The 22,793-nt window shown below is 35.9% G+C and overlaps 1 protein-coding gene across 3 annotated transcripts in view; it reads right to left on the bottom strand.

The window, feature by feature from the left end:
* AMN1 (antagonist of mitotic exit network 1 homolog) overlaps positions 1-22,793 on the bottom strand; it is a 53,092-nt gene that overhangs the window by 10,874 nt on the left and 19,425 nt on the right. For all 3 annotated transcript variants that reach the window (XM_040488488.1, XM_040488487.1, XM_040488489.1), the window contains 5 exons: positions 19,042-19,174; positions 15,386-15,530; positions 13,020-13,237; positions 12,638-12,694; positions 5,169-5,280 (listed from right to left, as the gene is read on the bottom strand). In XM_040488488.1, coding sequence (XP_040344422.1) covers positions 5,169-5,280; positions 12,638-12,694; positions 13,020-13,237; positions 15,386-15,530; positions 19,042-19,174 — 665 coding nt within the window. The remainder of the gene's footprint in view (positions 1-5,168; positions 5,281-12,637; positions 12,695-13,019; positions 13,238-15,385; positions 15,531-19,041; positions 19,175-22,793) is intronic.

The following is a 22,793-nucleotide window of genomic DNA, read 5'->3' as shown; positions in this document are numbered from 1 at the left end:
ATTTTATTTATTTTATTTATTAATTTTTTAATTGTTTTAAAATTTAAGTTTATTTATTTATTTTGAGAAAGATTAGATAGCACAAGCAGGGGGAGGGGAAGAGAGAAGGAGAGACAGAATCCCAAGCAGGCTCCACGCCATCAGCACAGAATCTGATGTGGGGCTTAAACTCACGAACTGTGAAATCATGACCTGAGCTGAGATAAAGAGTCGGCCACTTGGGGCGCCTGTGTGGCTCAGTCAGTTAAGCATCCAACTTCGGCTCAGGTCACGATCTCACAATTCCTGAGTTTGAGTCCTGCGTTGGGCTCTGTGCTGACAGCTCAGAGCCTGGAGGCTGCTTCAGATTCTGTGTCTCCCTCTCTCTCTGCCCCTCCCTTGCTCACATTCTGTCTCTCTCTCAAAAATAAATAAATGTTAAAACAATTAAAAAAAAAAAAGAGTCAGATGCTTAACTGACTGCACCACCCATGTACCCCCTTTATTTTTTTTATTTTAGAGAGAGTGTGTGAGTTGGGGAGAAGGACAGAGGGAGAGAAAGAATCCCAAGCAGTCTCCTCATTCAGCGTGTAGCCCAATGAGGGGCTTGATCCTATGACCCTGGGATCATGACCTGAGCTGAAATCAAGAGTCAGACACTCAACCAACTGAGCTACCCAGGCCCCCCAAGATCTGCTTTCTTAGCCTGTATTTAAAACCACTGGATAAACAAAGATTCAGTGCTGGTGGGCTTTTGAACTAACAGTCCCAATTTGATGTGAAGAAGTAAACAACATAGAAGTCATCTTTGGTTCATTTACATAACAGTAACATAGTTGGTAAATGCTGGCCTAGATAATCTTCCAGGTCAAACTATAGTTATTTTATCCTAAGTATTTTGAACTTCTGTCATTTTAATGTCTACTTTCACTTCCAGTAGTCACATGAAAATACAAGAAGTGATTTGAAAGGGATATTTGTTCCTGCTCCAAATGTTGAAGTTAACTGATAACGGTTTTGTTTTTTTTTTTACTGTAAAGCAATGGTTCTCAAAGTGTGGTCTGCAGATCCTCCAGTCAGACCTTTTTAGGGTTGTGAGCTAGTCATTTTATTCATAGCGCACCATTTTTATTTGAAAGAATGACTGTTAGCCTAAGGTTATTCAGACTTGGGTGCTTCTCAGACGATTTCTTGAAAAAGAGCGAAATGAACCTGTCACTTCAAAGAAAACAAGTGACAGAATTTGTTGGCAATGAAAAATTTTAGCATCCAAGTGAATTTTGGAAAATTTGTAGCTGCCACTATGATCTTGACAACCACCCAATGGTGATATTAACAAATGTGACTTTTTTTTGTCTGATGAAATGTGTCAACATTGGAAGATCTATATTACTAACAGAACCAATATTGTCTAAACTGCCAATGCATGACATTACAAAATCATGTATGGGTAAAAGATCCAAAGATCTAATCAAATGCAAGACAGACCAATGGATTGTAATGTAAGTATATAAAAATTTCATTAATATGTTTTCATTTCCTACACTGCAATTAACCTTTAAGAAATTACCAGTTACTGAGTTTTGGGGTAATATCAAAGAAGAGCATCCACAGGGTAACCAGAAAGATAATGAGGGTAAAATGAGCAACAGTTGATTTTATGACATGTTGCCTAGCCAAGTTATCCGGAGACAAATATAACAGAACATTAAAATAGAACTATTTCAGCTAATGTTCCAGGAGTAGAGTTACCAGCTACTCTCTGATTCTGGTGAGATTCCAGACCACGTATACATGACTTGAAAATGCTTGGCTAAAATCTGATTTTGGAATCCATGGCACTTCATCCATTCAAAGATACAAAAGTGTTAAAGTTAGAAGGGATGGAGAGTAGGAAATTGAAGAAAGGATTTCTTTGAAGACAGCTGTGACTGGAGTTCTAGAAAGAAGCCTGGAGGTGCTTGCTTTTCCCTTCAAGCCTAGTGAGAGGAAATTCTAAGGAGATCAGTCGGTGAGTCTGATATGTCCCTTGGAGCTTGGGGAGACACAGGACACCAATATCAGACCCATATCTGAGAAAAATAAAGGACAAAAAGCTATGGTGAGAGTCTATACAGCTAAAGAGAAGACTGGGTTGGGAAGTACCCACACTCTCATTGCTGAAAGTATGTGTTTCCTGTGGACAGAGGTGGGCTGCCATGGGTTTGCCTTATATTCTGCTCATGAAAGCAACTGAGATAAGTTAGGAAACCTGAAACAGAGAAAGACTGAAGATATATGCTGGATTCCTGGGGATAGAGAAAGAAAACAGTAGCTACTAGCCAGAAGAGGCACCATGGCTTGAATCAAGAGAACTGCAGATAGGAGATATATGCAGTGATGGGGGTGGGTAGTAGGAAGTGCGCCCTGAAGAACCTCAAAAGTGCCCCACTGTTGACAGAGTACAGATCAGCTTTCCACAGGCCTGGAGTGCTGATATTCAGTCACAGTAGCACCGATAAGTAAGCCTTTTCTTTCCCTTCCCTCTGTTCCTGCTTATCCCAGGCCCACCCTATACTAACATCGGTGGGATCAGAAACTGCAGTGGGCAAGCTGGGGGTAGAAAGAAAACTGAGGGCTGGTAAAAGAGACGAACTAACAATGTCTGCGTATCCACTGCAGGCCAAATCTGAGCTGACCAGAGGAGCAAAAGCTTTCACTTGAACTTGTTTGGAGTACTGCATGAATTGAAGACATTTTAGTTACCGAAATGAGAGGTTTCACTGATAAGAAATGACAAGGCATTTTAACTCTCTGAGAATGATAAGAAAAGCCAATGGCACCTGGGATTTCATCTGGCAGTAGGGAAAATCTGCTCTTTAGAGCAGATTTGTAATAAAGTAGTGTGAGGAAAACAGAGTGACTATGAGTACCCCTTGCTTATTCAATCTATTGATCAAATGCACACATAGCTCAGGGGGTAGATATACACACTTAGATTGTTATTCTGGAAAGATTATCAAAGATTGCTGTTATTACATTCCATATTCTGTGGTCTTCTCTACCTTAAAATAAGAGCCTACTTGTTAGAATACATTTTTTTTTGCCTTATTTGATAACCAGAGAACCTCTGTTTGCCTTCTCACAACCCCCAGGATAATGTACGCAGGTACCAATACCCTGCACTCAGTCCCATGAGTTTTTCTTGCTCTAAGTGATTTTTTAAAAAATATTATTACTAATTTTAATAGATATAACCATCCACATGATACAAAATTCAAAAGGTACAAAGGGTATATAGTATAGGCTTTTTCTTGCTCTTGTCCCTCCACAACTTTCCCTGGAGGTAAGCACTGTTAACACTTCCTTTCTTTCTTTTTTTTAATTTGAGAGAGAGAGAGAGAGAGAGAGAGAGAGAGAGCAAGTGTGAGCAGGGAAGTGGGGCAGAGGGAGAGAGAATCCCAAGCAGGCTCCATGCTGTCAGCACAGAGCCTGATGTGGCACTCGATCCCACAACCCTGGGATCATGACCTGAGCTGAAACCGAGTCAGATGCTCAACCAATTCAGTCACTTAGGTGCCCATTAACAGTTCCTGATGTCCTTTTTGGCCTTAGTTTTTTGAGAAATGTCTTGGCCAAAAAAAAGATTTAGTCTTCATTATAGATGTCACTGATACCACATACAACCTGTTGTCGGCTAGGTTTACATCGACAGTCCAAACATAAGAACAGAAGTTGCTAAAAGGACTTCTAGGATCATAACTCAACCCGGAGAATAACTGTTTAGACTGTAACTAGAGAAATGACATGGAAGGACTGGGCATCAATGCTGACTTACAAGTGAAGTCCAGGTTATATTGTAGTATGTGGGCCATTGCAGAGGTGATGCAAAATGGCTGAGGTGCTAAGGTTTCAAGACATGGTCATGTATATTATCATGGCTCTTTTTTTTTTTTCACAATAACAAAATATTTTATTCATTATTTTATATAAATTGTGATACCAAAATGACATTTTGCCATTTAAAAATGTATGTTCTTATATATTACTATTATTGCGATTATATTTTATAAACAATAAAATATTCTTAAAGGTAAAATCTTTATATTTTACTATCTTTAGTAAAATTTTTTCTTAAAAAATCTTTTTTTTATTTGAATAGAGTTGACACACAATGTGACATTAGTTTCAGGTGTACAACATAGTGATTCAACATCTCTGCATGTTATACTATCCTCACCACAAATGTAGCTACCATCTGTCACCACACAACAATATCATTGGTTATATTCCCTATGCTATACCTTTTATTTCCAGTATCATGGCTCTTATACAGGCCAAATGGGCTGTGACTACTTTGTTCTCCTTCAGTGATGTATCACATTAGCCTAAGAATACAAATTGTTCTGAATACGTTATACTCTGCTCTGCTCACCACAAGTGCAGCTACCATCTGTCATCATACAACATCATTGGCTATATTCCCTATGCTGTACCTTTTATTTCCAGTGTCATGGCTTCCAGCCACAGGCCAAATGGCCTGTGACTACTTTGTTCTCCTTCAGCGAAGTATATATCACATTAGCCTGAGTCCAAATTGCTCTGAATCTCATTGGCTATAGTTTGATGAGATTATAGTCAACAGGTCATTTAGCATATTTAATAGATGTAATATTACAAGCTTGAATTTTTTGTGTCTACATAAAACATCATGTTTAATGTCAACACTAGTACCACCACTATCATCCTCATCATAGTTAACATTTTTTTAATTTTTAAAAATGTTTATTTATTTTAGAAAGAGAGTGTGAGCAGTAGAGGGACAGATAGAGAGGGGGATAGAGAATCTAAAGCATGGTCAGCACAAAGCCCAATGTGGGGCTTGATCCCACGCACTGCGAGATCATGACCTGAGCTGAAGTCAGATGCTCAACTGACTGAGCCACCCAGGCGCCCCCATAGTTAACACTTATTGAACACTTAGCATTACCAGCACCACCAACATCATGACTAACATTTACTGAGCCTTTACTATGTGCTAGCCACCATATAAAGTGCTGTCAGATAATTTTCACGATCAAGTTTACTACTATCATGTCCATTTACAGATGAGGAAAGTGAATAATGGAATGAGTTGAGTAATTTATTCAAGGTCACAGTTATTAAAAGATGAAGCCAGGATTTGAACCCAAGCAGTCTATCATACTAACCTGTTATTAGGGGGCATCCATGGAAGAGTAATATACGTATCTGAGGACAGCAAGTGAGGACAGCTTCTACAGCTTCATCAGTCAGATTCACACAATGTCCCATATGAATCTCCTATTTAAAAATAAAGAAGGGACAGTTAAAAGAAAAAAATTTATGATGACAGTATGAAAAAGCATGGGAAATACTCTGATACAAAAAGAACCAGGGGCGCCTGGCTGGCTCAGTTGGAGGAGCATGAACATCTTGATCTCTTGGTCATGAGTTTGAGCCCCATGTTGGGTGTAGAGATTACTCAAATAAATAAAACTTAAACAGCAAACAAACAAAAAGAACAAAATATCTACTTGCAAGAAAAATCCTATAGAAAGGACTAATGTAAGTATGTAGTAATTTGGAAAGTATAGATGACTTAAAAGTTAAGTGCCCAACCATTTTATAAATCAATATGGCAAAATCTGTTAAGGCTGAAGACAAGTATACCCCAGAACCCAGCAGTACCAACTGCAAGCGTCCATTATACATAGAGTTACTCTTCTATATGTGCCCAAGGAAATAACTTATAAATGTGCTCATTTTAATATTATTTGTAATAGTAAAGAAGTGAGTAATGAATAAACAAATGGTGGTTTATTAATGGGACAGAAAAAAGAGTTAAAATGAAAAATATCTCCTTGTGTTAATAGGCATAAATCTCAAACAGAATGTTAGTTCAGAAACTTTGGAAACCTGTATGGTTGTGTTTTTTAAAGCCAAATGTGTACTTTGTATATCTAGCAATTCCATTCCTAGGTGTTTACCCAAGAAAAATGAAAATGTATGTCTACACAAAGATTTGTATGCAAATCTTCATAGCAGTATTCATAACAGTCCAAAATTAGAACAACCCAAATATCCCTCAAATGGTGAATATCCAAACAAACTGTGTCATATCCACACTATGGAATACTACTCAGCAAAATGAATAAATAAAAGGAATGAAATATTAATACATGCAACAACATGGATGAATCTCAGAAACATTATGCTAAGTGAAGGAAGTAAAATAAAAAGGTAAAAAACAAAGAACAGTATTTCATGACTCCATTTATATAAAATTCTAGAAAAGGCAAAACTATAATGACAAAGTAAATCACTGGTTGCCTGGGGATGGAGGCATGGCAGGGAACGATTGCAAAGGGATGGGAGAAAACTTTTTAGGATGATGGAATGTTTTATATATAATTGTGGTGGTTACAAGGCTGTATAACAATTACCAAAATTCATCAAACTTCATTACACTTAAAATGGGTAAATTTTATTGTATGCAAATTATACTTTAATAAAGCTTGGAAAATTAAACAATTTTGAATAAAAAAGCAAATTGTAATAGAACACATATATTATGAAGCTATCATTTGAAAATTTACAACATAAGACAATACTCTATCTTGTTTATAGATCTATATCTATATGTTTCTATCCATATATAGATAAAGTATGCAAACACACAAGGATAAATACACAGGCATCTTTAGAATAGTGGTTACTTCTGCAGGAAGAAAGGGAGAATGAATGTCATGGGAACTTTATAGGTAACATATAATTTTTAGGAACTGAAGTAAGTGCAGAACATGTTAAAATTCAAGGAGTGTCTGGGTGGCTCAGTCGGTTAAGCATCCAGCTCTTGATTTTAGCCCAGGTCATGATCTCATGGTTCATGGGATCGATCCCCACGTCGGGCTCTGTGCTGACAGCATGAAGCCTGCTTGGGATTCTGCTCTCCCTCTCTCTCTGCCCCTCCCCTGCTCATGCTCTCTCTTTCAAAATAAATAAATAAATTAAAAAAAAAGAAAACGTTAAAATTCAAGTGTTTGGTCCACAGGTTTATGTTAATATTACTTTCTATACTTTTTCATATGTTTGAAATATTATATACCCCTTGTTTGATGTTTTAATTTGGAATCCTTCTGCATTGGTGGTGGGAATATAAAATAGTACAGCCACTATGAAAATAGTATGACAGTTCCTTAAAAAAATTAAACATAGCATTACCATATAATCCAGCTATTTCACTTCTAGGTAAATGCCCAAAGAATTGAAAGCAAAGACTCGAACATATTTTTGTATACCTATGCTCATAGCAGCAGTATTCACAATAGTGAAAAGGTAGAAACAAATATTGATAGGTGAATGGATAAACGAAATGTTTATGTACTTATATATACACACCCATAAGCATACATAAACATATTCATATATAAGCATGCACATGTTTCTGCATATATATATGAATATACCATATATCTACAATGAAATATTATTCAGTCTTAAAAGGAACGAAATTCTGATATGTGCAACAACAGAGATAAACCTTGCAAACATTGTGCTAAATGAAATAAGTCAGACACAAAAGGACACATATTGTATGATCCACTTATATATGAGTTATCTGTAATAGGCAATTCATTGAGACAGAAAGTAGAATAGAGAAAGTTAGAGGCTGGGGGTAAGGGGTAATAGGGAATTACTATTTTAATGGGTAACGAGTTTCAGTGTAGGATGAGGAAAAATATCTGGGAATGGATAGTGGTGTTGGCAGCACAATAATGTGAATGTGCTTAATTCCACTGAATTGTACACTAAAAATGGTTAAAGTGGTAAAGTCTGCATTGTGTATATTTGACCACAGCAAAAAATATTTTAAGAATTTTGGAAGGAAGGGGGCACCCTGGTGGCTCAGTCGGATGACTGCCTGACTCTGGATTTCCGCTCAGGTCATGATCTCACAGTTTGTGAGTTTGAGCCCCGCATTGGGCTCTGCGCTGACAGTGCAGAGCCTGCTTGGGATTCTCTCTCTCCCTCTGTCTCTCTCTGCCCCTCCCTCACTCATGCTGTCTCTCTTTCTAAACAAACAAACAAACAAACTTAAAAAAAAGAATTTTGGAAGTAAGGTTATATAATGGTTGACACATTTATTTATGGCATTAATATTTTTTCCTTCCAAAAAGTTGATATTAAGTTGGTGTGCATACTATAATCAATCATATCATGTAAGTAAAGGAAACCTGCATATATCGAAAACACATAAAATTGAGGAAAAAAGCATTTTCTGTTATAAACTGGCAAAGGTAGCCTATGATATAAATTGGCAAAGGATACGGACAAAGAAATACAATTTGGGAACAGATGGAAGGAATAGCGCTCCACCCAGGTACCATTTAAAATATATTAAGGCGGGGCGCCTGGGTGGCGCAGTCGGTTAAGCGTCCGACTTCAGCCAGGTCACGATCTCGCGGTCCGTGAGTTCGAGCCCCGCGTCTGGCTCTGGGCTGATGGCTCAGAGCCTGCAGCCTGTTTCCGATTCTGTGTCTCCCTCTCTCTCTGCCCCTCCCCCGTTCATGCTCTGTCTCTGTCTGTCCCAAAAAAATAAATAAACGTTGAAAAAAAAAATTAAAAAAAAAATATATTAAGGCATTTAAGAAAAAAAAAGATTCAATGTTGCAAACTGGGGTCTTGGCAAAATTGTGAATTCACAACATAACCTTTATAGGAAACAATCTTACAATATGAATTTAGGAGCATTAAAATATCCATACCTATCGACCCACTGATTCCATTTTTTGGAGTTTGTTACAGCAATGGAAGAAAAAATTTGTAAGCCCCAACATATGACTATTTCTAACAGTTAAAAACTGGAAATAATCTGGATTACCAATAACAGAAAAAATGATTAAAGTAAGGAATGATACATTGTATGAACAGATTTTGTTCTCTGATACACCAATGCCTAGAACATAGCAAGTGCTTAATAAATAATTGTTGAATAAATGAAATTTTACAGGAAAAAAACTTTTAACCATGAAGACTGTAGAAACTTACAAAATGACTGTAATATAAAGTTAATATGATAACATTTATTGAGGTACTATCATGTGCCTGGAACTGCAGTAATACATAGGGATAAAATGATGATAAAATGATGAACAAAATGGTCTCTGCCCACTGGGAACTTAAATCAACAGAAATTTCAAAAACAACCATGACATTCAATAAACGTTGTCACATAAGTTTGTATAACTGTTTTTCAGTCTTTAGGAAAGGTTGTTAGACTTTTTTCTTTCTTTCTTTCTTTCTTTCTTTTAATTAAGTAAGCTCTATTCTCAATGCGGGGCTTGAACTCATAACACTAAGATCAAGAGTTGCATACTCTACTGACTGAGCCAGCCAGGTACCTGAAGTCCTTAGAGTTTTAATCAAATTTCTTGTCTTTCTTTCTTTTTTAAAACTTATATATTTATTTTAAGAGAGAGAGAGAGAGAGTGAGCATGAGCAGGAGAGAGGCAGAGAGAGAGAGAGAAAGAGAATCCCAAGAAGGCGCCATGCTATCAGCCCACAGCCCAATGCTGGGCTCAATCCCACAAATCATGAGATCATGACCTGAGCTGAAATCAAGGGCAGGATGGATGCCCAACTGACTGAGCCACCCAGGCATCCCCAAATTTATTTTCAAGTTATAAACAATTCAGTAACATTGATAATATAATTTCCAGGAAGAGAACATATAAAAAGCAAGAGATTAAAACAGAGCATGTGATAAAAGGTAGGAATACATATTGCCCACAAGTGAAAAATCAGTAAAAAAGATGAAAAAGTTTGTGTTTCAGTGAGCCAGAAATTGTGGTCACAAAAATACTAGATGCTATCAGACAAAAGTCAAAGTATATTTACTTTAAGGAAGGACTTAAGTTCTTCTTTAAAAAATTAAAAAAAAATTTTTTAATGTTTATTTTTGAGAGAGAGAGAGAGAGACAGAGCGTGAGCAGGGGAGGAACAGAGAGAGAGGGAGACACAGAATCCGAAGCAGGCTCCAGGCTCTGAGCTGTCAGCACAGAGCCCGACTCAGAGCTCGAACTCATGAACTGCAAGATCATGACCTGAGCCAAAGTTGGATGCTTAACCGACTAAGACACCCAGGTGCCCCTTCTTTAAAAAAAATTTTTTTAATGTTTATTCATTCTTAAGAGATAGAGAGAGACAGAGTGTGAGTTGGGGTGAGGCAGAGAGAGAGGGAGACCCAGAATCTGAAGTGGGTTCGAGGCTCTCAGCTGTCAGCACAGAGCCCAATGTGAGGCTTGAACCGTGAGATTATGACCTGAGCTGAAGTCAGAGGCTTAACCGACTGAGCCACCCAGGTGACCCAACTTCTAATAAAGTTTAGAAATATTTCCATTGAAATATTTTGGCACTTAAAGAAATAAGATTTGTAAGTTTGAAAATATGAAAAATTGAATGATATGGCAGTATAATTGCCAACACTTATTGGTTCCTGAATCTCTTCCTAAGTCTGCTTAGGTTGGTGCTCCTAGTTTTGTAACACTGAAGTAAATATGCCTATCACTGCATAACATCTAATTTCCTAGTAGTTTTATTTGGGAATGGTAAACTGTGTTAACTGTTTGGGAACTTTATCAAAAATGATGATGGGGTCTCCTGGGTAGCTCAGTTGGTTGAGTGTTGACTCTTGATTGTGGCCCAGGTCATGATCCCAGGGTCATGGGATCAAGCCCTGCATCAGGCTCTGTGCTGAGTGTAGAGCCTGACTGAGATTCTCTCTCTCTCCCTCTCTCTCTCCCTCCCCGCCCCCCTCTATCCCCTCCCCTGCTCATGCTCTCTCTCTCTCAACTTAAAAAAAATTATGATGAGTACAGGATAATGTTGTTGTAAGAATTAGATAACCTAATGAATATAAGGCAACAGTATGTAATATATAGTAAGTGCTCAACAAATGTTAGTATTTCAAACAGTAAACGTTATGGCAGAGTTTATTACCCCTACAGTTAGGATGCAATTTGGAATATTGGAACTTGGTATAAGAAATACGGTAATTTGTTAATCAAAGGATTTGTAAAAATATATACGCTATATGTATGTATATATACACATACACATGCAAACACACATACATACAAGCAGCATGCAGATATAAAAACAAAAAAATTATCTCAGGGCAATAACTCAAGGAGAAATATTTGGGCAAAAACATGGCACTGCTATTCTATTATGATAGTTAGTATTAACATTTATAATTCATTTACAGCCTGTTTACTTCCAAAAAACATTTGATGTGGCTTATTAATATAAAGCACATCTATATTAAATAAGACTTAAAAAACCCCAATATAAACTGGGAAAGGCGGAAATCAAAATCCTGGGATAAAAGGCTTCTTAATATATTCAGAAACAGGTTATAGGTGCCACATCAGTCACTGAATGGAAGGGCTGCACACTAATTTAGGATCTTTTTAAATAGCTGTACAATGCAGCTGTTGGGGAGGAAACCTTTTTCTCTATTCTATTATGTTCTATCTTTGGGAGCTTGTGAATTAAACTGACAAAGACAGACTAGCAAGAGAAAAGACAAAGTTTATTCACATACTAGCTCACAAAGAAAGTGGCTCAAAGAAATGGCTATGATTTTGAGTTTATATATCATCTTAACAGGAGAAAGGGAGGGGGAGATAGGACACTTAGAGAAAAACAGATGACTTTTAGGGAAACAAAATGGGCCTTTAGAGAGTAAAGGAGGTATGACAGTCTTGTGATAATGTTTGTTTATGTAATTTCTCATTTGATTCCTCCAGTGATGGAAGCAATCTTCCTGGTATTGGGTAGTCTTCCTTGAAAGGGGTTCGAGGCAGTTGAGTGCTTTTGGAAGTCTCTGTTTTTAGGCAGATGGGGTGTGTGTGTGTGTGTGTGTGTGTGTGTGTGTGTTTCAGACAAAGCCTCTTTTTGCATTTGTAGATTTTTTTAAGTTTATTTACTTTGAGAGAAAGTGAGAGAGCAAGCTGGGGAGGGTTAGAGAGAGAGAGAGAGAGAGAGAGAGAGAGAGAGAGAGAGAGAATCACAAGCAGGCTCCCCACCGCAAGCACAGAGCCTGATGTGAGGCTCGAACTCACTAACCATGAGATCACAACCTGAACCGAAATCTAGAGCCGGATGCTTAACTGACTAAGCCACCCAGGCGCCTGCATCTGTTGATTTTTAAACATCTTTAGCTCAAAATAAGTTTTATATGACTGGCATATTCTGAATCCCTTCATGTATATTAAGAAAATAGAATAGTAAGGGACTAAGTAGTCCTGGCAATGAAGATTCTAAAGAATGTAATTTTTACACTGATAAACTTTCATAATCTTTACCCATAATAAGATTATCCTTAAATGTGTTAGAAACTAAAACTTATGGAAAATGAGACCTTTTGTTAGAAGCAGAATAGGTTTTTATTTGAAGCATGCTTTATCTAACTTTACTGTTTTTCTTCACTCTGGAAATAAAGAGGTGGAGGCAATAACCCAAAGCAAACCCAATCAAAATAATGCCATGGAAACACCTAATTTATAAGGCATTGGTTGTTTGCTACATTCAAAAAATAATTTCTGACGATAATATAAAGAATTTAGCACCAACTTCATAGATATTTAAAAATTACCTCTAATTTCTTGGCACAAGGTCCATTAACAAGCGCAACCACCCCATCATCTGACACCTAAGCAAAGAGAAAAAGCAACACAGCACACAAATGGGAAAGATGGAACTAAAATTTTCTAAATATTATTAATCATTTATGTATAGTTTTATCGCCTCCCATTTAGCAAACATTTGTTTTAGCCACACTTATCTTTTTCACCCTTACTTAAAATAATTGAGGGAAATGTGCCAAATTATATTGCAATTATATAAACAGTGAAGCATGAGGTAGTCAACAAATTCAACAACAACCAAAAGAATTAATTATGCTTTTCTGATGAGTCATGGAAGTTCACTGGGCAAACACATACAGTCTCTATATAGTAAGTCTGTATTTCATTTACCTGCGTAGCTGAGAAATCAACACACTGCAAAAATGGGCAGTTTTCTCCTAATGCATGTAAGGACACATCAGTAATACCTAAACAGCCACCTAAATCAATTATCTTTAGTAGCCGGCAGTTACGTGCAAGAGCAAGGACTCCTTCATCAGTGAGATTGCAGCATCTTTTCAAAGAAGCTTCATGCAGGTATGAACAGGAGGAAGCCACTGCTTTTATTCCTGAGGGGAAACATAATTATATATCAATGAGCTATATATGCATATATATGAGAAATGTGACTGATTTTCATTTTAGCAGTCACCAGTATTGATGTATCCAACTGTATGTTAGCCTTTTGCAAAGTAGTCCGTCTGTGAGGATATACTTATTTTCCAGTGATGCTGCCATTATTAAAACTCTTTTGGAAAGTTTCAGGAATTCTCTACATAGTCTGTAGTATATCATTCAGAATATCTGTAATGAATGGCAAGGCTTTATTGTTGACAAGTAGATTTGCCTTTAGGAAACAGCCAAAAGTTATTCAGAACCAAATTAGGCAATTGAATAGTAGATAAGTCTTTTTGTTAAAACAAAAGTTTTAAAGTAATAGAGTTAATTTTCTTGTGGACTCTGAAGGGAAATCAAAAGTTAAATTGCCCCAATGTCTTAGGTAATAGTTTTCATGGTTATCCTTAGGAATCATACATATGTTTCTGCACTCTCTCTTCCCCCTTTGACTCTTAAATCCAATTAAACTGATATAAATGCACATTGGAGACTGGTACATGATAATGAGCCACATAAATAAGAGAGTACTTTGGGAATCCTGGGCCCTTTAATCATGCACACACATTACAACAGTGTTAAAAGATAGCTTTATGAGCAAAGTACACAAAAGGGAAGATGGTAAATTCATATGTAGGTCATTTTTACTTAGATCTGTATCTTAAGAACTTAGATTTTTTATTTTTTTTACCCCCCAAAAGAACTTTTATTTTATTTATCAGTGTCCAGCATGAAAGTTCTTTTTAGTGAGTTACTATTTGTGTAAACATTTAAAAAACTTAAGCTTCTTTGTAATATTATAGGTAGCCTAACTTGCTAACCAAGATGACTGCAAAATATAGCCAACTACTCACAAAACTTTCTAGAAACCTAGCTAGACAAATTAGTCCCTCTTTTTTTTTTTAATTTAATTTATTTTTAAAATTTACATCCAAGTTAGTTAGCATATAGTGCAACAATGATTTCAGGAATAGATTCCTTAATGCCCCTTCCCCCTACCACATCTTCTTTATCCATTCATCCATCGATAGTCTCTCTTTCTTATATTGAAGGGAAAGGTTAAAATTCTATATTGATAGAAAAAAAGGGCAAAAACTCTGTAATTCATGCATAGTGACACTGAAAAATGCAGTCTGACTGGCTATTAAAAACTATGCATTGTAGGGGATGAAAGGTACAGCGTAGGGAATATAGTTGATGGTATTGTAATGGTCTTGCATGGTGACAGAGGGAAGCAACACTTGTGGTGAGCTTTGCATAATGTACAGGCTTGTCTAATCACTAAGTTTGTACCACTGAAACTATTGTAACATTGTATGTCAATCCTACTCCAATAAAAAATTTTTTTAATCAAAAGACATAAAAACAAAAAATAAACTATGCATTGTACAGACTGATAGCAGAGTACTTAGTAAGCTTACTCTGATGATGATTTAACTTTCTGTTGTAATGTTGCATCAAGAAAGCCTTAAAGTATGAACTGGTCGTTTCTTATTCTGTTATACCAGGAAAAATATTTAAAATACAGACATCCAAACAAACATCCATGTTTATTTTAAATATTTTTAAATTGCAAGTAGTGACTTAGTGTATTCTTAACTTTCAGCAAAGGTTATAAGCAGGAAATCTAATTTGGATTCTTTAGCTTGGTTTGAATATTAAACATTTTTTTAATGTTTATTTATTTTTGAGAGAGAGAGAGAGAGAGAGAGAGAGAGTGTGTGTGTGTGTATATATATATATATATATATATATATATATATATATATATACACTTGAGTTGGGGAGGGGCAGAGAGCAAGGGAGACACACAATCTGAAGCAAGGTCCAGGCCCCGAGCTGCCAACACAGAGCCCGACATAGGGCTCGAATCCATGAGCCGTGAGATCATGACCCGAGCTGAAGTCAGACATATAACTGACTGAGCCACCCAGGCACCCCTTAGTTTGAATATTTTTATTAATAAATACAGTTTCTGTTTCTTTGATATCTTCATACTCACTTTTGACATATTTACTACCCCTCCTTCCCGTTCTTTGTTCCAAAATTATACTAGATGAGGAATAGTAGTCTACCAATGTATTCAGTGTTAACAGACATACCTTTTGAAGTTATGGAAATTCTGTTTTCTTTTGAGGAACTTAAATTTAATTTCTTCAGCTTTCTGCAGTTGCACAGGTGCAGGAGAGCAGTATCTGAAATATCACAGCTCCGTAGATCTAGAGTTTGGACTTCAGGATGTAAAATCTATAAAAAATACATGATTTAAAAATTAATTTTTCCTATGAATATAAATGTTTATTCCATATTTAGTGTTTTGGTGGTCCCATCAGATAAATGGTGGATGGAAAATGTAGCAGAGAATACAAAGACATATCTGTGTGGAGACACATATGTAAGGCAGGAAAAATACAAGCCCACTTCTAACTGGAGGTGCAGCTTCTAGCATCCCCAAAATCTTTGCTGGGACCTGAGAAGCAGGATCGAGGTGGTGGCACGTGCTTATCTTTTTTCAGTAGATCTTGACTATTATTAGAGATCCTGGCTACATGCCTCTGCTCAGCAGGTATGAGTCTTTAATCACTTAGACACTGAATGGTTATAGGATATGAATATTACTTATCTACAACATTTACCTCCTTCATTCTTATTGGGAGCTAGTACAAGCAGACCCAGTATTTCTGAATGTTTACTTGAAAGCAACAAATATAGCAAGTCAATTTCAAAGGGTTTTGAGCTCTTTTCTTGGGCGTTCTTTTTACTTTATTTTTTCCAAAGTAGAACTAACTTTACTTTTCTGAATGTAAAAGTAATGTATTATTACTGAAAAGATTTAGACAATATAGACAAATTATAAAAATAAGAAGAGTACTAAGTACATTATATACATGATGCCATTTAGTATTCTCTCTTTCTCAAACACATAAACACTCCTGAGAGATTCATCATTACCATATTATAAAGGAGGGAACTGAGGCATCCAGAGCTTAAATAGTAACACAAAGTACACAGCAAAAAAGAAGCAGAGCTAAGATTGAAAACCAGGTCTTTCCAATTCCAAAGGCTATGATTTTATCCACTATAACTAAAATTACCCATCATACCAATGCCCAGAGAAAAGCATTTTAGTTTTGGTGGTTTTTGACTTAAAAAAAAAAAAAAAACAACTTTGAAGAAAAATGGGATCAGATTATATATAAGATGAGCATTTTTTACAAAAACAACTTATTGTGGTTGCATATGATTCCATTTTATGAATGCACCATAATGTATTAAATGCATCCTACATTGACAAACACTTCAGTTGAACGTTTAGGCTGAGTTAGGAGGCAATATAGTATAGTAATTAAGAACATGTCCTCTGGAGGCAGACTGCCTGAGTTTGAACCCTTTGAGTGTGATCCAATTCTGGTTTGTGTGTGTGTGTGTGTGTGTGTGTGAGTGTGTGTGTATGCGCCTCAATACCCTCTTTATTAAAATTGGTAGAATATTTTGTGACAAATAAAGGTGTCTCGCTTATGTGTTATATGTAACTGTCAACTATTATGATAAATGGTATTATGATGAGCATACCTGTGTACTTTCCTGATTATTATTTCTTGGGATTCATGTCAGGAGTAAACGGTAAATGCAGATGCTAAATAACCCTATTGTGGTAATCATTTTGCAATATGTAAATGTATCAAATCATCACATTATGTTGTAGGCTGTAAACCTACACAATGTTACATGTCAATCATATCTCAATAAAACTGGAAAAAATACTAGGACTAAAATTTTTGAGTCCACAGTAAGTACATTTTTAGGACTTTTGATAGTTAATGCCACACTGTCCTCCTAAAAGGTTTTTATAAATTTGCACTCCCACCAACAGGAGACAAAGTGACTGTTGCCCACACTATTGTCAACACTGGGTGTTATTATTTTTTAAGTCTCTGGCAATGCCAAACTGAAAGACAAACTGTGACTTTTATTACTAATGAGGTTAAATATACTTTTATACACTGATAGTGATTTATATTTTTTCCTTTGAGTATTTCCTGATTCTTCTGTTTTAGTATTTGTTTTGATTTTTCTTATTGGTTTGTTACAAATCTATAGAATTACATGTGTATTGCAAATATTTTTCCTAGTTTGTTACTTGACTTTGTTTCTTTTTTTTTCTTCTTGCAGTAAGAAATTTCATATTATTATGTAATCAAATCCATCAATAGTTTTCTTCTTGGTTTCTAACTTTGGTGTCATGTTTAGAAAGGCCTCCTCCATCTAACTATAAAAAGATTTAGGAAATATTTCAAAAAGAGCCATCCAATGATGCATTCAACTTTGCAACAGATGTTAGATCTGGCTTTTTGAATAATTTCATAAGCAGGACTCCATTTTATAGGACAGGGATTTGAGAGAGAGCACTAAAGAAAGCATACTTCTGTTTTTTCTCTATCTCATTCACCCCTTAGCCCTTTCCTATTCAGGTAAAATGAAGTTTAAATGAATATTAAGGATGGTCATAAAATGAACATTTAAGCCACTCCAATATAAGCTAAAGGGTTAGAACAAAATGGGGATAGTGGGGAAATGAGGAAAAGCATCAATTTTCTGTAGTTTCATAATGTTTCTTCTGTGAGCCATACACAAACTATACATATCCACAGAACCACTGGCAGTAAGAACCTGGGGATATTATTCTACCTCCATTGAGTCAAGCAGACTGCAACACTAAAACGTCTATGTTCCAGTGCAAGCTAACATGAAGAAATCAAAGCATTACAGGTACCTCAGGCTGTTAAAAGAAACACTAATGGCACATGTAAGTGCAATTACAAAGAGAGGTCACAGGGAAAGTCATGTGCTGGAGTGCTATCACCACAGTTTGTTCCCTTTTGATTCCGGGCTTTGGGCAGAATGTGTACTAAAGTCAGCAGTTGGTAGTTAGAACCAGAGTTTCTATAGTAGACTAGTCTAGTCTAGACTAGAGTCTCCGAAGACAGTGATGATGGCTGCAAACCCATTTTATAGTTAAGGGCACTGACGCTCAATGTTAGAGAGTGGCAAAGCTAGGATTTCAAATCGGGTTGGAGGCCTTTACTATACTTATTGCCTTACAGAATAGCCAATTTTAGCTTAGCTGTAAGGAGGGAGAGTGAGCATTAGTTAGCAGTAGGGAGGTATCCAGAAGAATGAGTTTAGAGGAGTGGCTTTTAACTGCTGATTGTTAGCCATGAGTGGATAAAACCAACGTAGTGGACTCTGATCAACATTTTTGTAAATTGAAATAAGACATAATAGAACAAAATAGAAAATATTCAAGTGTACTGCACACAGTATGTTACATGTAAATGTGGTTTGTGTACCAGAGGCATAATAGAACATATATTTCCTACTGTGGGTTTTTTTTTTTTTTGCCATTTGTGTATTCACCCTGCATTTTAATTTTTTCCAGCCTTATTGAGCTATAATAGTTCAAAAAGCTGAAAACTTTTAAAAAATGTAGAGATCAAGGGTGCTAGTATGATGAAGACAAGGGAAGCAGATGAAAGAATGGTGGGAGAAGATTTTTAGGTAACTATTACACATAAACATTTGGTTATATGCAGAGAAAAAAAGAACCCCAATGTTTTATTATATTTTGAAATTATTACTAAACCTAAAAAAAAAACCATTATTACTAACCTACTATATGCCATTGCTCTAAAAATCTGAAACCATATCTAAATAGTAAAATATAATATGCTTGCTTTACAAATATACATACTCTTACCTCACTTATATTTGAATCTGTTATCTGCCCCTGGGTACTCATTATTTTAATCAGTCTGTCTTTTATGTTTGGAGGCAAAGGCTTAATGTCTGTGATATATCTGGAAATATTCTTCATGAAGCACCAAAGGCATCTGAAATACAAAACAATATAGTAAAAAAAAACAAAACAAAACAAAACAAAACAAAACAATATAGTAAATTACATGGTACCTATACTGATTCCTAATATTTGATGCTGTTTGTTAGCACTTAGTCCTTTCATAAATAGGGTGTACATTTAATATAAATATTTGCAACATAAGCTTGGTAAGATTTAAAAGCCTAGTGTGTACTCAGTTGTGGACCAGAGGCTCTTCCCTCACATTTTTTTTCTCAGCATACTTCATTTACTAAAATGCATTCTAAATGTCAAAAAAAGTTTTTTCTAAGTCCTAAGTTTTTCTCTAATTCCTAAGACATACTACTAACATTTCTGTTACATATTCCTAAATAAACAGTGAGCTAGGGCCTGTTAATTGACAAGTTTTATCTATTCATGCAGGAAACTTTTCATGATTTTTCTTAAAAATTATTTGTGTAATGAAATCATGAAAGAACTATGACCATGAAGACTGCACAAATAGTACAAATCATGGAGGTAACAACCAGGGTTGTATATACCTAGAGTAGGGTTATCAGAGCAGGCAATAACCAAGACCCATATGACCAACATATCTCATATGTGGCCTGAAATTCCAACTATCTGAGAACCTCGTACTTTAAACAAACAAATAAATATAAACCTTACTTAAATTTCTGACTACAAATATCCCCACATATATATAATTTTACATTCATGAATTTCCCTCTCTGATCCTTTCCCCTTCCTTCCTCCCACTAATATCTAGTGTATGTTCTTTCTTATTTTTTTCTATGCTTTTACACACACACATACACACACACAAACATACACACATACACATTTAAAGGGTTGTGGGGGGTGGGTGATCATTGTTTCCTAAAATGGCATCACTGTGTACTCTTTTCTATACCCTCTTTAACTCAATAATATCTTACAAAATTCTTCAAAGCATCAAGTATAGTTCTAATGCTCCTTTCATGGCTATATAACATTTCACAGTGTGGATGATTTATTTAGTCATTCTCCTATATATGATATTCTACTGCTTCTAGGACATGTTAACATATGCTGTCAGATTGTTTTCTAGAAAGTCTATAACACTTCATATTTATTATATCTACCCTATTTCTCTACATCCCTCAGGAAATAGGTTTATTTTACTTAATTTTTCATTTCCATTATCTCCATTTCCCAATCACATCCTCCATCATCCAGGAATCTAACGTCTAGTATGTACCTTTTTGATGTATGTGTCCTTTTAACATGCTTGTATTTCTAATTTATATATGTGGTATTTGTCATAGATTTATCTAGTTTTTCACTCACCACTGCTTTAAAAGTCTACCTACTCTTGAATGTTGGAAAATCTTATGTGTGAAAAGTGGTACATTATTACTTTAATTTGCATTTCTCTATTTACTATAAATTTGACATCTTTTCATGAACCTATTGGCTACCTGGATAGCCTATTTCTCTAAATTGTCTATTCATATCCTTTGCCTATTTTACTATTTTTTGACTTAAATTTGTAAGAGTTGTTTTTGTGGCCAAATATATGACTGAATTTGTATTTGCTCTATAAACATTTAGAGAATGTATGTTCTCTAAGAGATGTAATGTTCTCTCCATTATGCATGTTTGTCTAACGATATCTCTCCATGTATGTATATGTGTATGCACACAAATATATTATGTGGACATATATGATTGTTTATGGAGAGTATTAATTCTTCTATATTCTTTTTATGTTTATTTTTATTTTTAAGACAGAGAGAAACAGAGCATGAGTGGGGGAGGAGCAGAGAGAGAGGCAGACACAAAATCTGAAGCAGGCTGCAGGCTCTGAGCTGTCAGCACGGAGCCCGATGTGAGGCTGAAACCCGCGAACCATGAGATCATGACCTGAGCCGAGCATGATGCCTAACCAACTGAGCCACCCAGCCGCCCCAACTCATCTACGTTCTTATTTTTTCTACTAAATTTGTAGAATTCTTAGTTTACAATACAATGCTTGTATTTTGAAACCAAGTTACTTTCTTTTTTTTGGGGGGGGGGGGATATTTTATTTTATTTATTTATTTTGTAATTTACATCCAAGTTAGTTAGCATATAGTACAATAACTATTTCAGGAGTAGAATCCAGTGATTAATCCCGTATGAAGTTACTTTCATTTCTACTAGTTTTTGCTTTTTGTACATTACTGTTTTATAATGAAAAAATTTAAATACATAAAAACAAAATAGAATGATATAAAATCCTTGCACCATAAATCTAGAATTTTAAAATTTATTATTTATCATATTGTGTCAAATATCTTTAAGACATAAAACATTTCAGATAAAATTAAAGCCTCCTTTGTACACCTACATAGGTTTACTCTTTATTGCCCTTGGTAGAGGCAACCACAACCATGAAGTTTTTTTTTTTAAACAGCTTTTAAAACAGTTTCTGTCCATGATTTTATTATATTTTTACTACTAAAGTATATGTGTGTAAATAACAGAGTATTGTTTTCTATAATTGTAAAATGTAGTATATTAAATTTCCTACCATGGCTGAATGTGTCAATTGTCTTTGTATGTGATGACATTCCTTTTAATAAGACTTTGGTGTTAGTTGCAAATTCATGATCATTATTTCTTCTTCTTCTAGAATATTCCTTTCCTCAGTAAGTAATTTCTCTATCCACATTAATGTTTTTCACATTAGATTGTATTCAGTCTGGTTTTAACGTTGTTCTACCATTTTTCTTTGGTTTCTTTGGCTAACATGTTTACAAGATTCATCTGCATTGTTGCAGGTAGCTATAGTTGATTTAAAAAATTGTTTCTTAAAGTTTATTCATTTTTGAGACACAGAGAGAGACAGAGCATGAGTGGGGAAGGGGCAGAGAGAGGGAGACACAGAATCTCAAACAGGCTCCAGGCTCTGAGCTGTCAGCAGAGCCCGACGTGGGGCTCGAACACATGGACTGTGAGATCATGACCCGAGCTGAAGTTGGACGCTCAACTGACTGAGCCACCCAGGTGTCCCAAGTTGATTTTAATTTTGAGTTTGTTCAAGTCCATTTTTAATACTGTATACTATTCCATTGTTTGAACAATTTGTCTTTTCTATTGTCAGCGAATATTTGGGTGGTTTATAATTTACTATTATAAATTATATTCATATGAATGCTCTTGGACAGGTCTTTTGGTGCACGTGTGCCTGTTTTAATCAAGTATATGTCTACAAGTGGAATTGCTGGCTCATAGGGTATGCATATGTTTAGTTTCATGCCAAACAGTCTTCAGAAGTGATTGTACTGATTCCTATCTTCAATTAGTGAAAGTTCCTGGAATCCATATCCTTGTCAGCATGGCATTATCAGTCTTTTTAATTGTAGCCAATTTATGAATATATGGCAGCAATGCAATGTGACTTTAAATTGCAACCCCTTATTGGGGCGCCTGGGTGGCTCAGTTGGTTGAGCATCCAACTTTGGCTCAAGTCATGATCTCGCAGTCTGAGTTCGAGCCCAGCGTTGGGCTCTGTGCTGACAGCTCAGAGCCTGGGGTTTGCTTTGGATTCTGTGTCTCCCTCTCTCTCTGCCCCTCCCCTGCTCAGGCTCTCTGTCTCTCTCTCTCTC

The sequence above is a fragment of the Herpailurus yagouaroundi genome, unplaced genomic scaffold (assembly GCF_014898765.1).
Source record: "Herpailurus yagouaroundi ecotype Mexico unplaced genomic scaffold, PumYag 166, whole genome shotgun sequence".
Classification (NCBI taxonomy): domain Eukaryota; kingdom Metazoa; phylum Chordata; class Mammalia; order Carnivora; family Felidae; genus Herpailurus; species Herpailurus yagouaroundi.
This window is presented reverse-complemented; position numbering and strand designations above follow the sequence as displayed.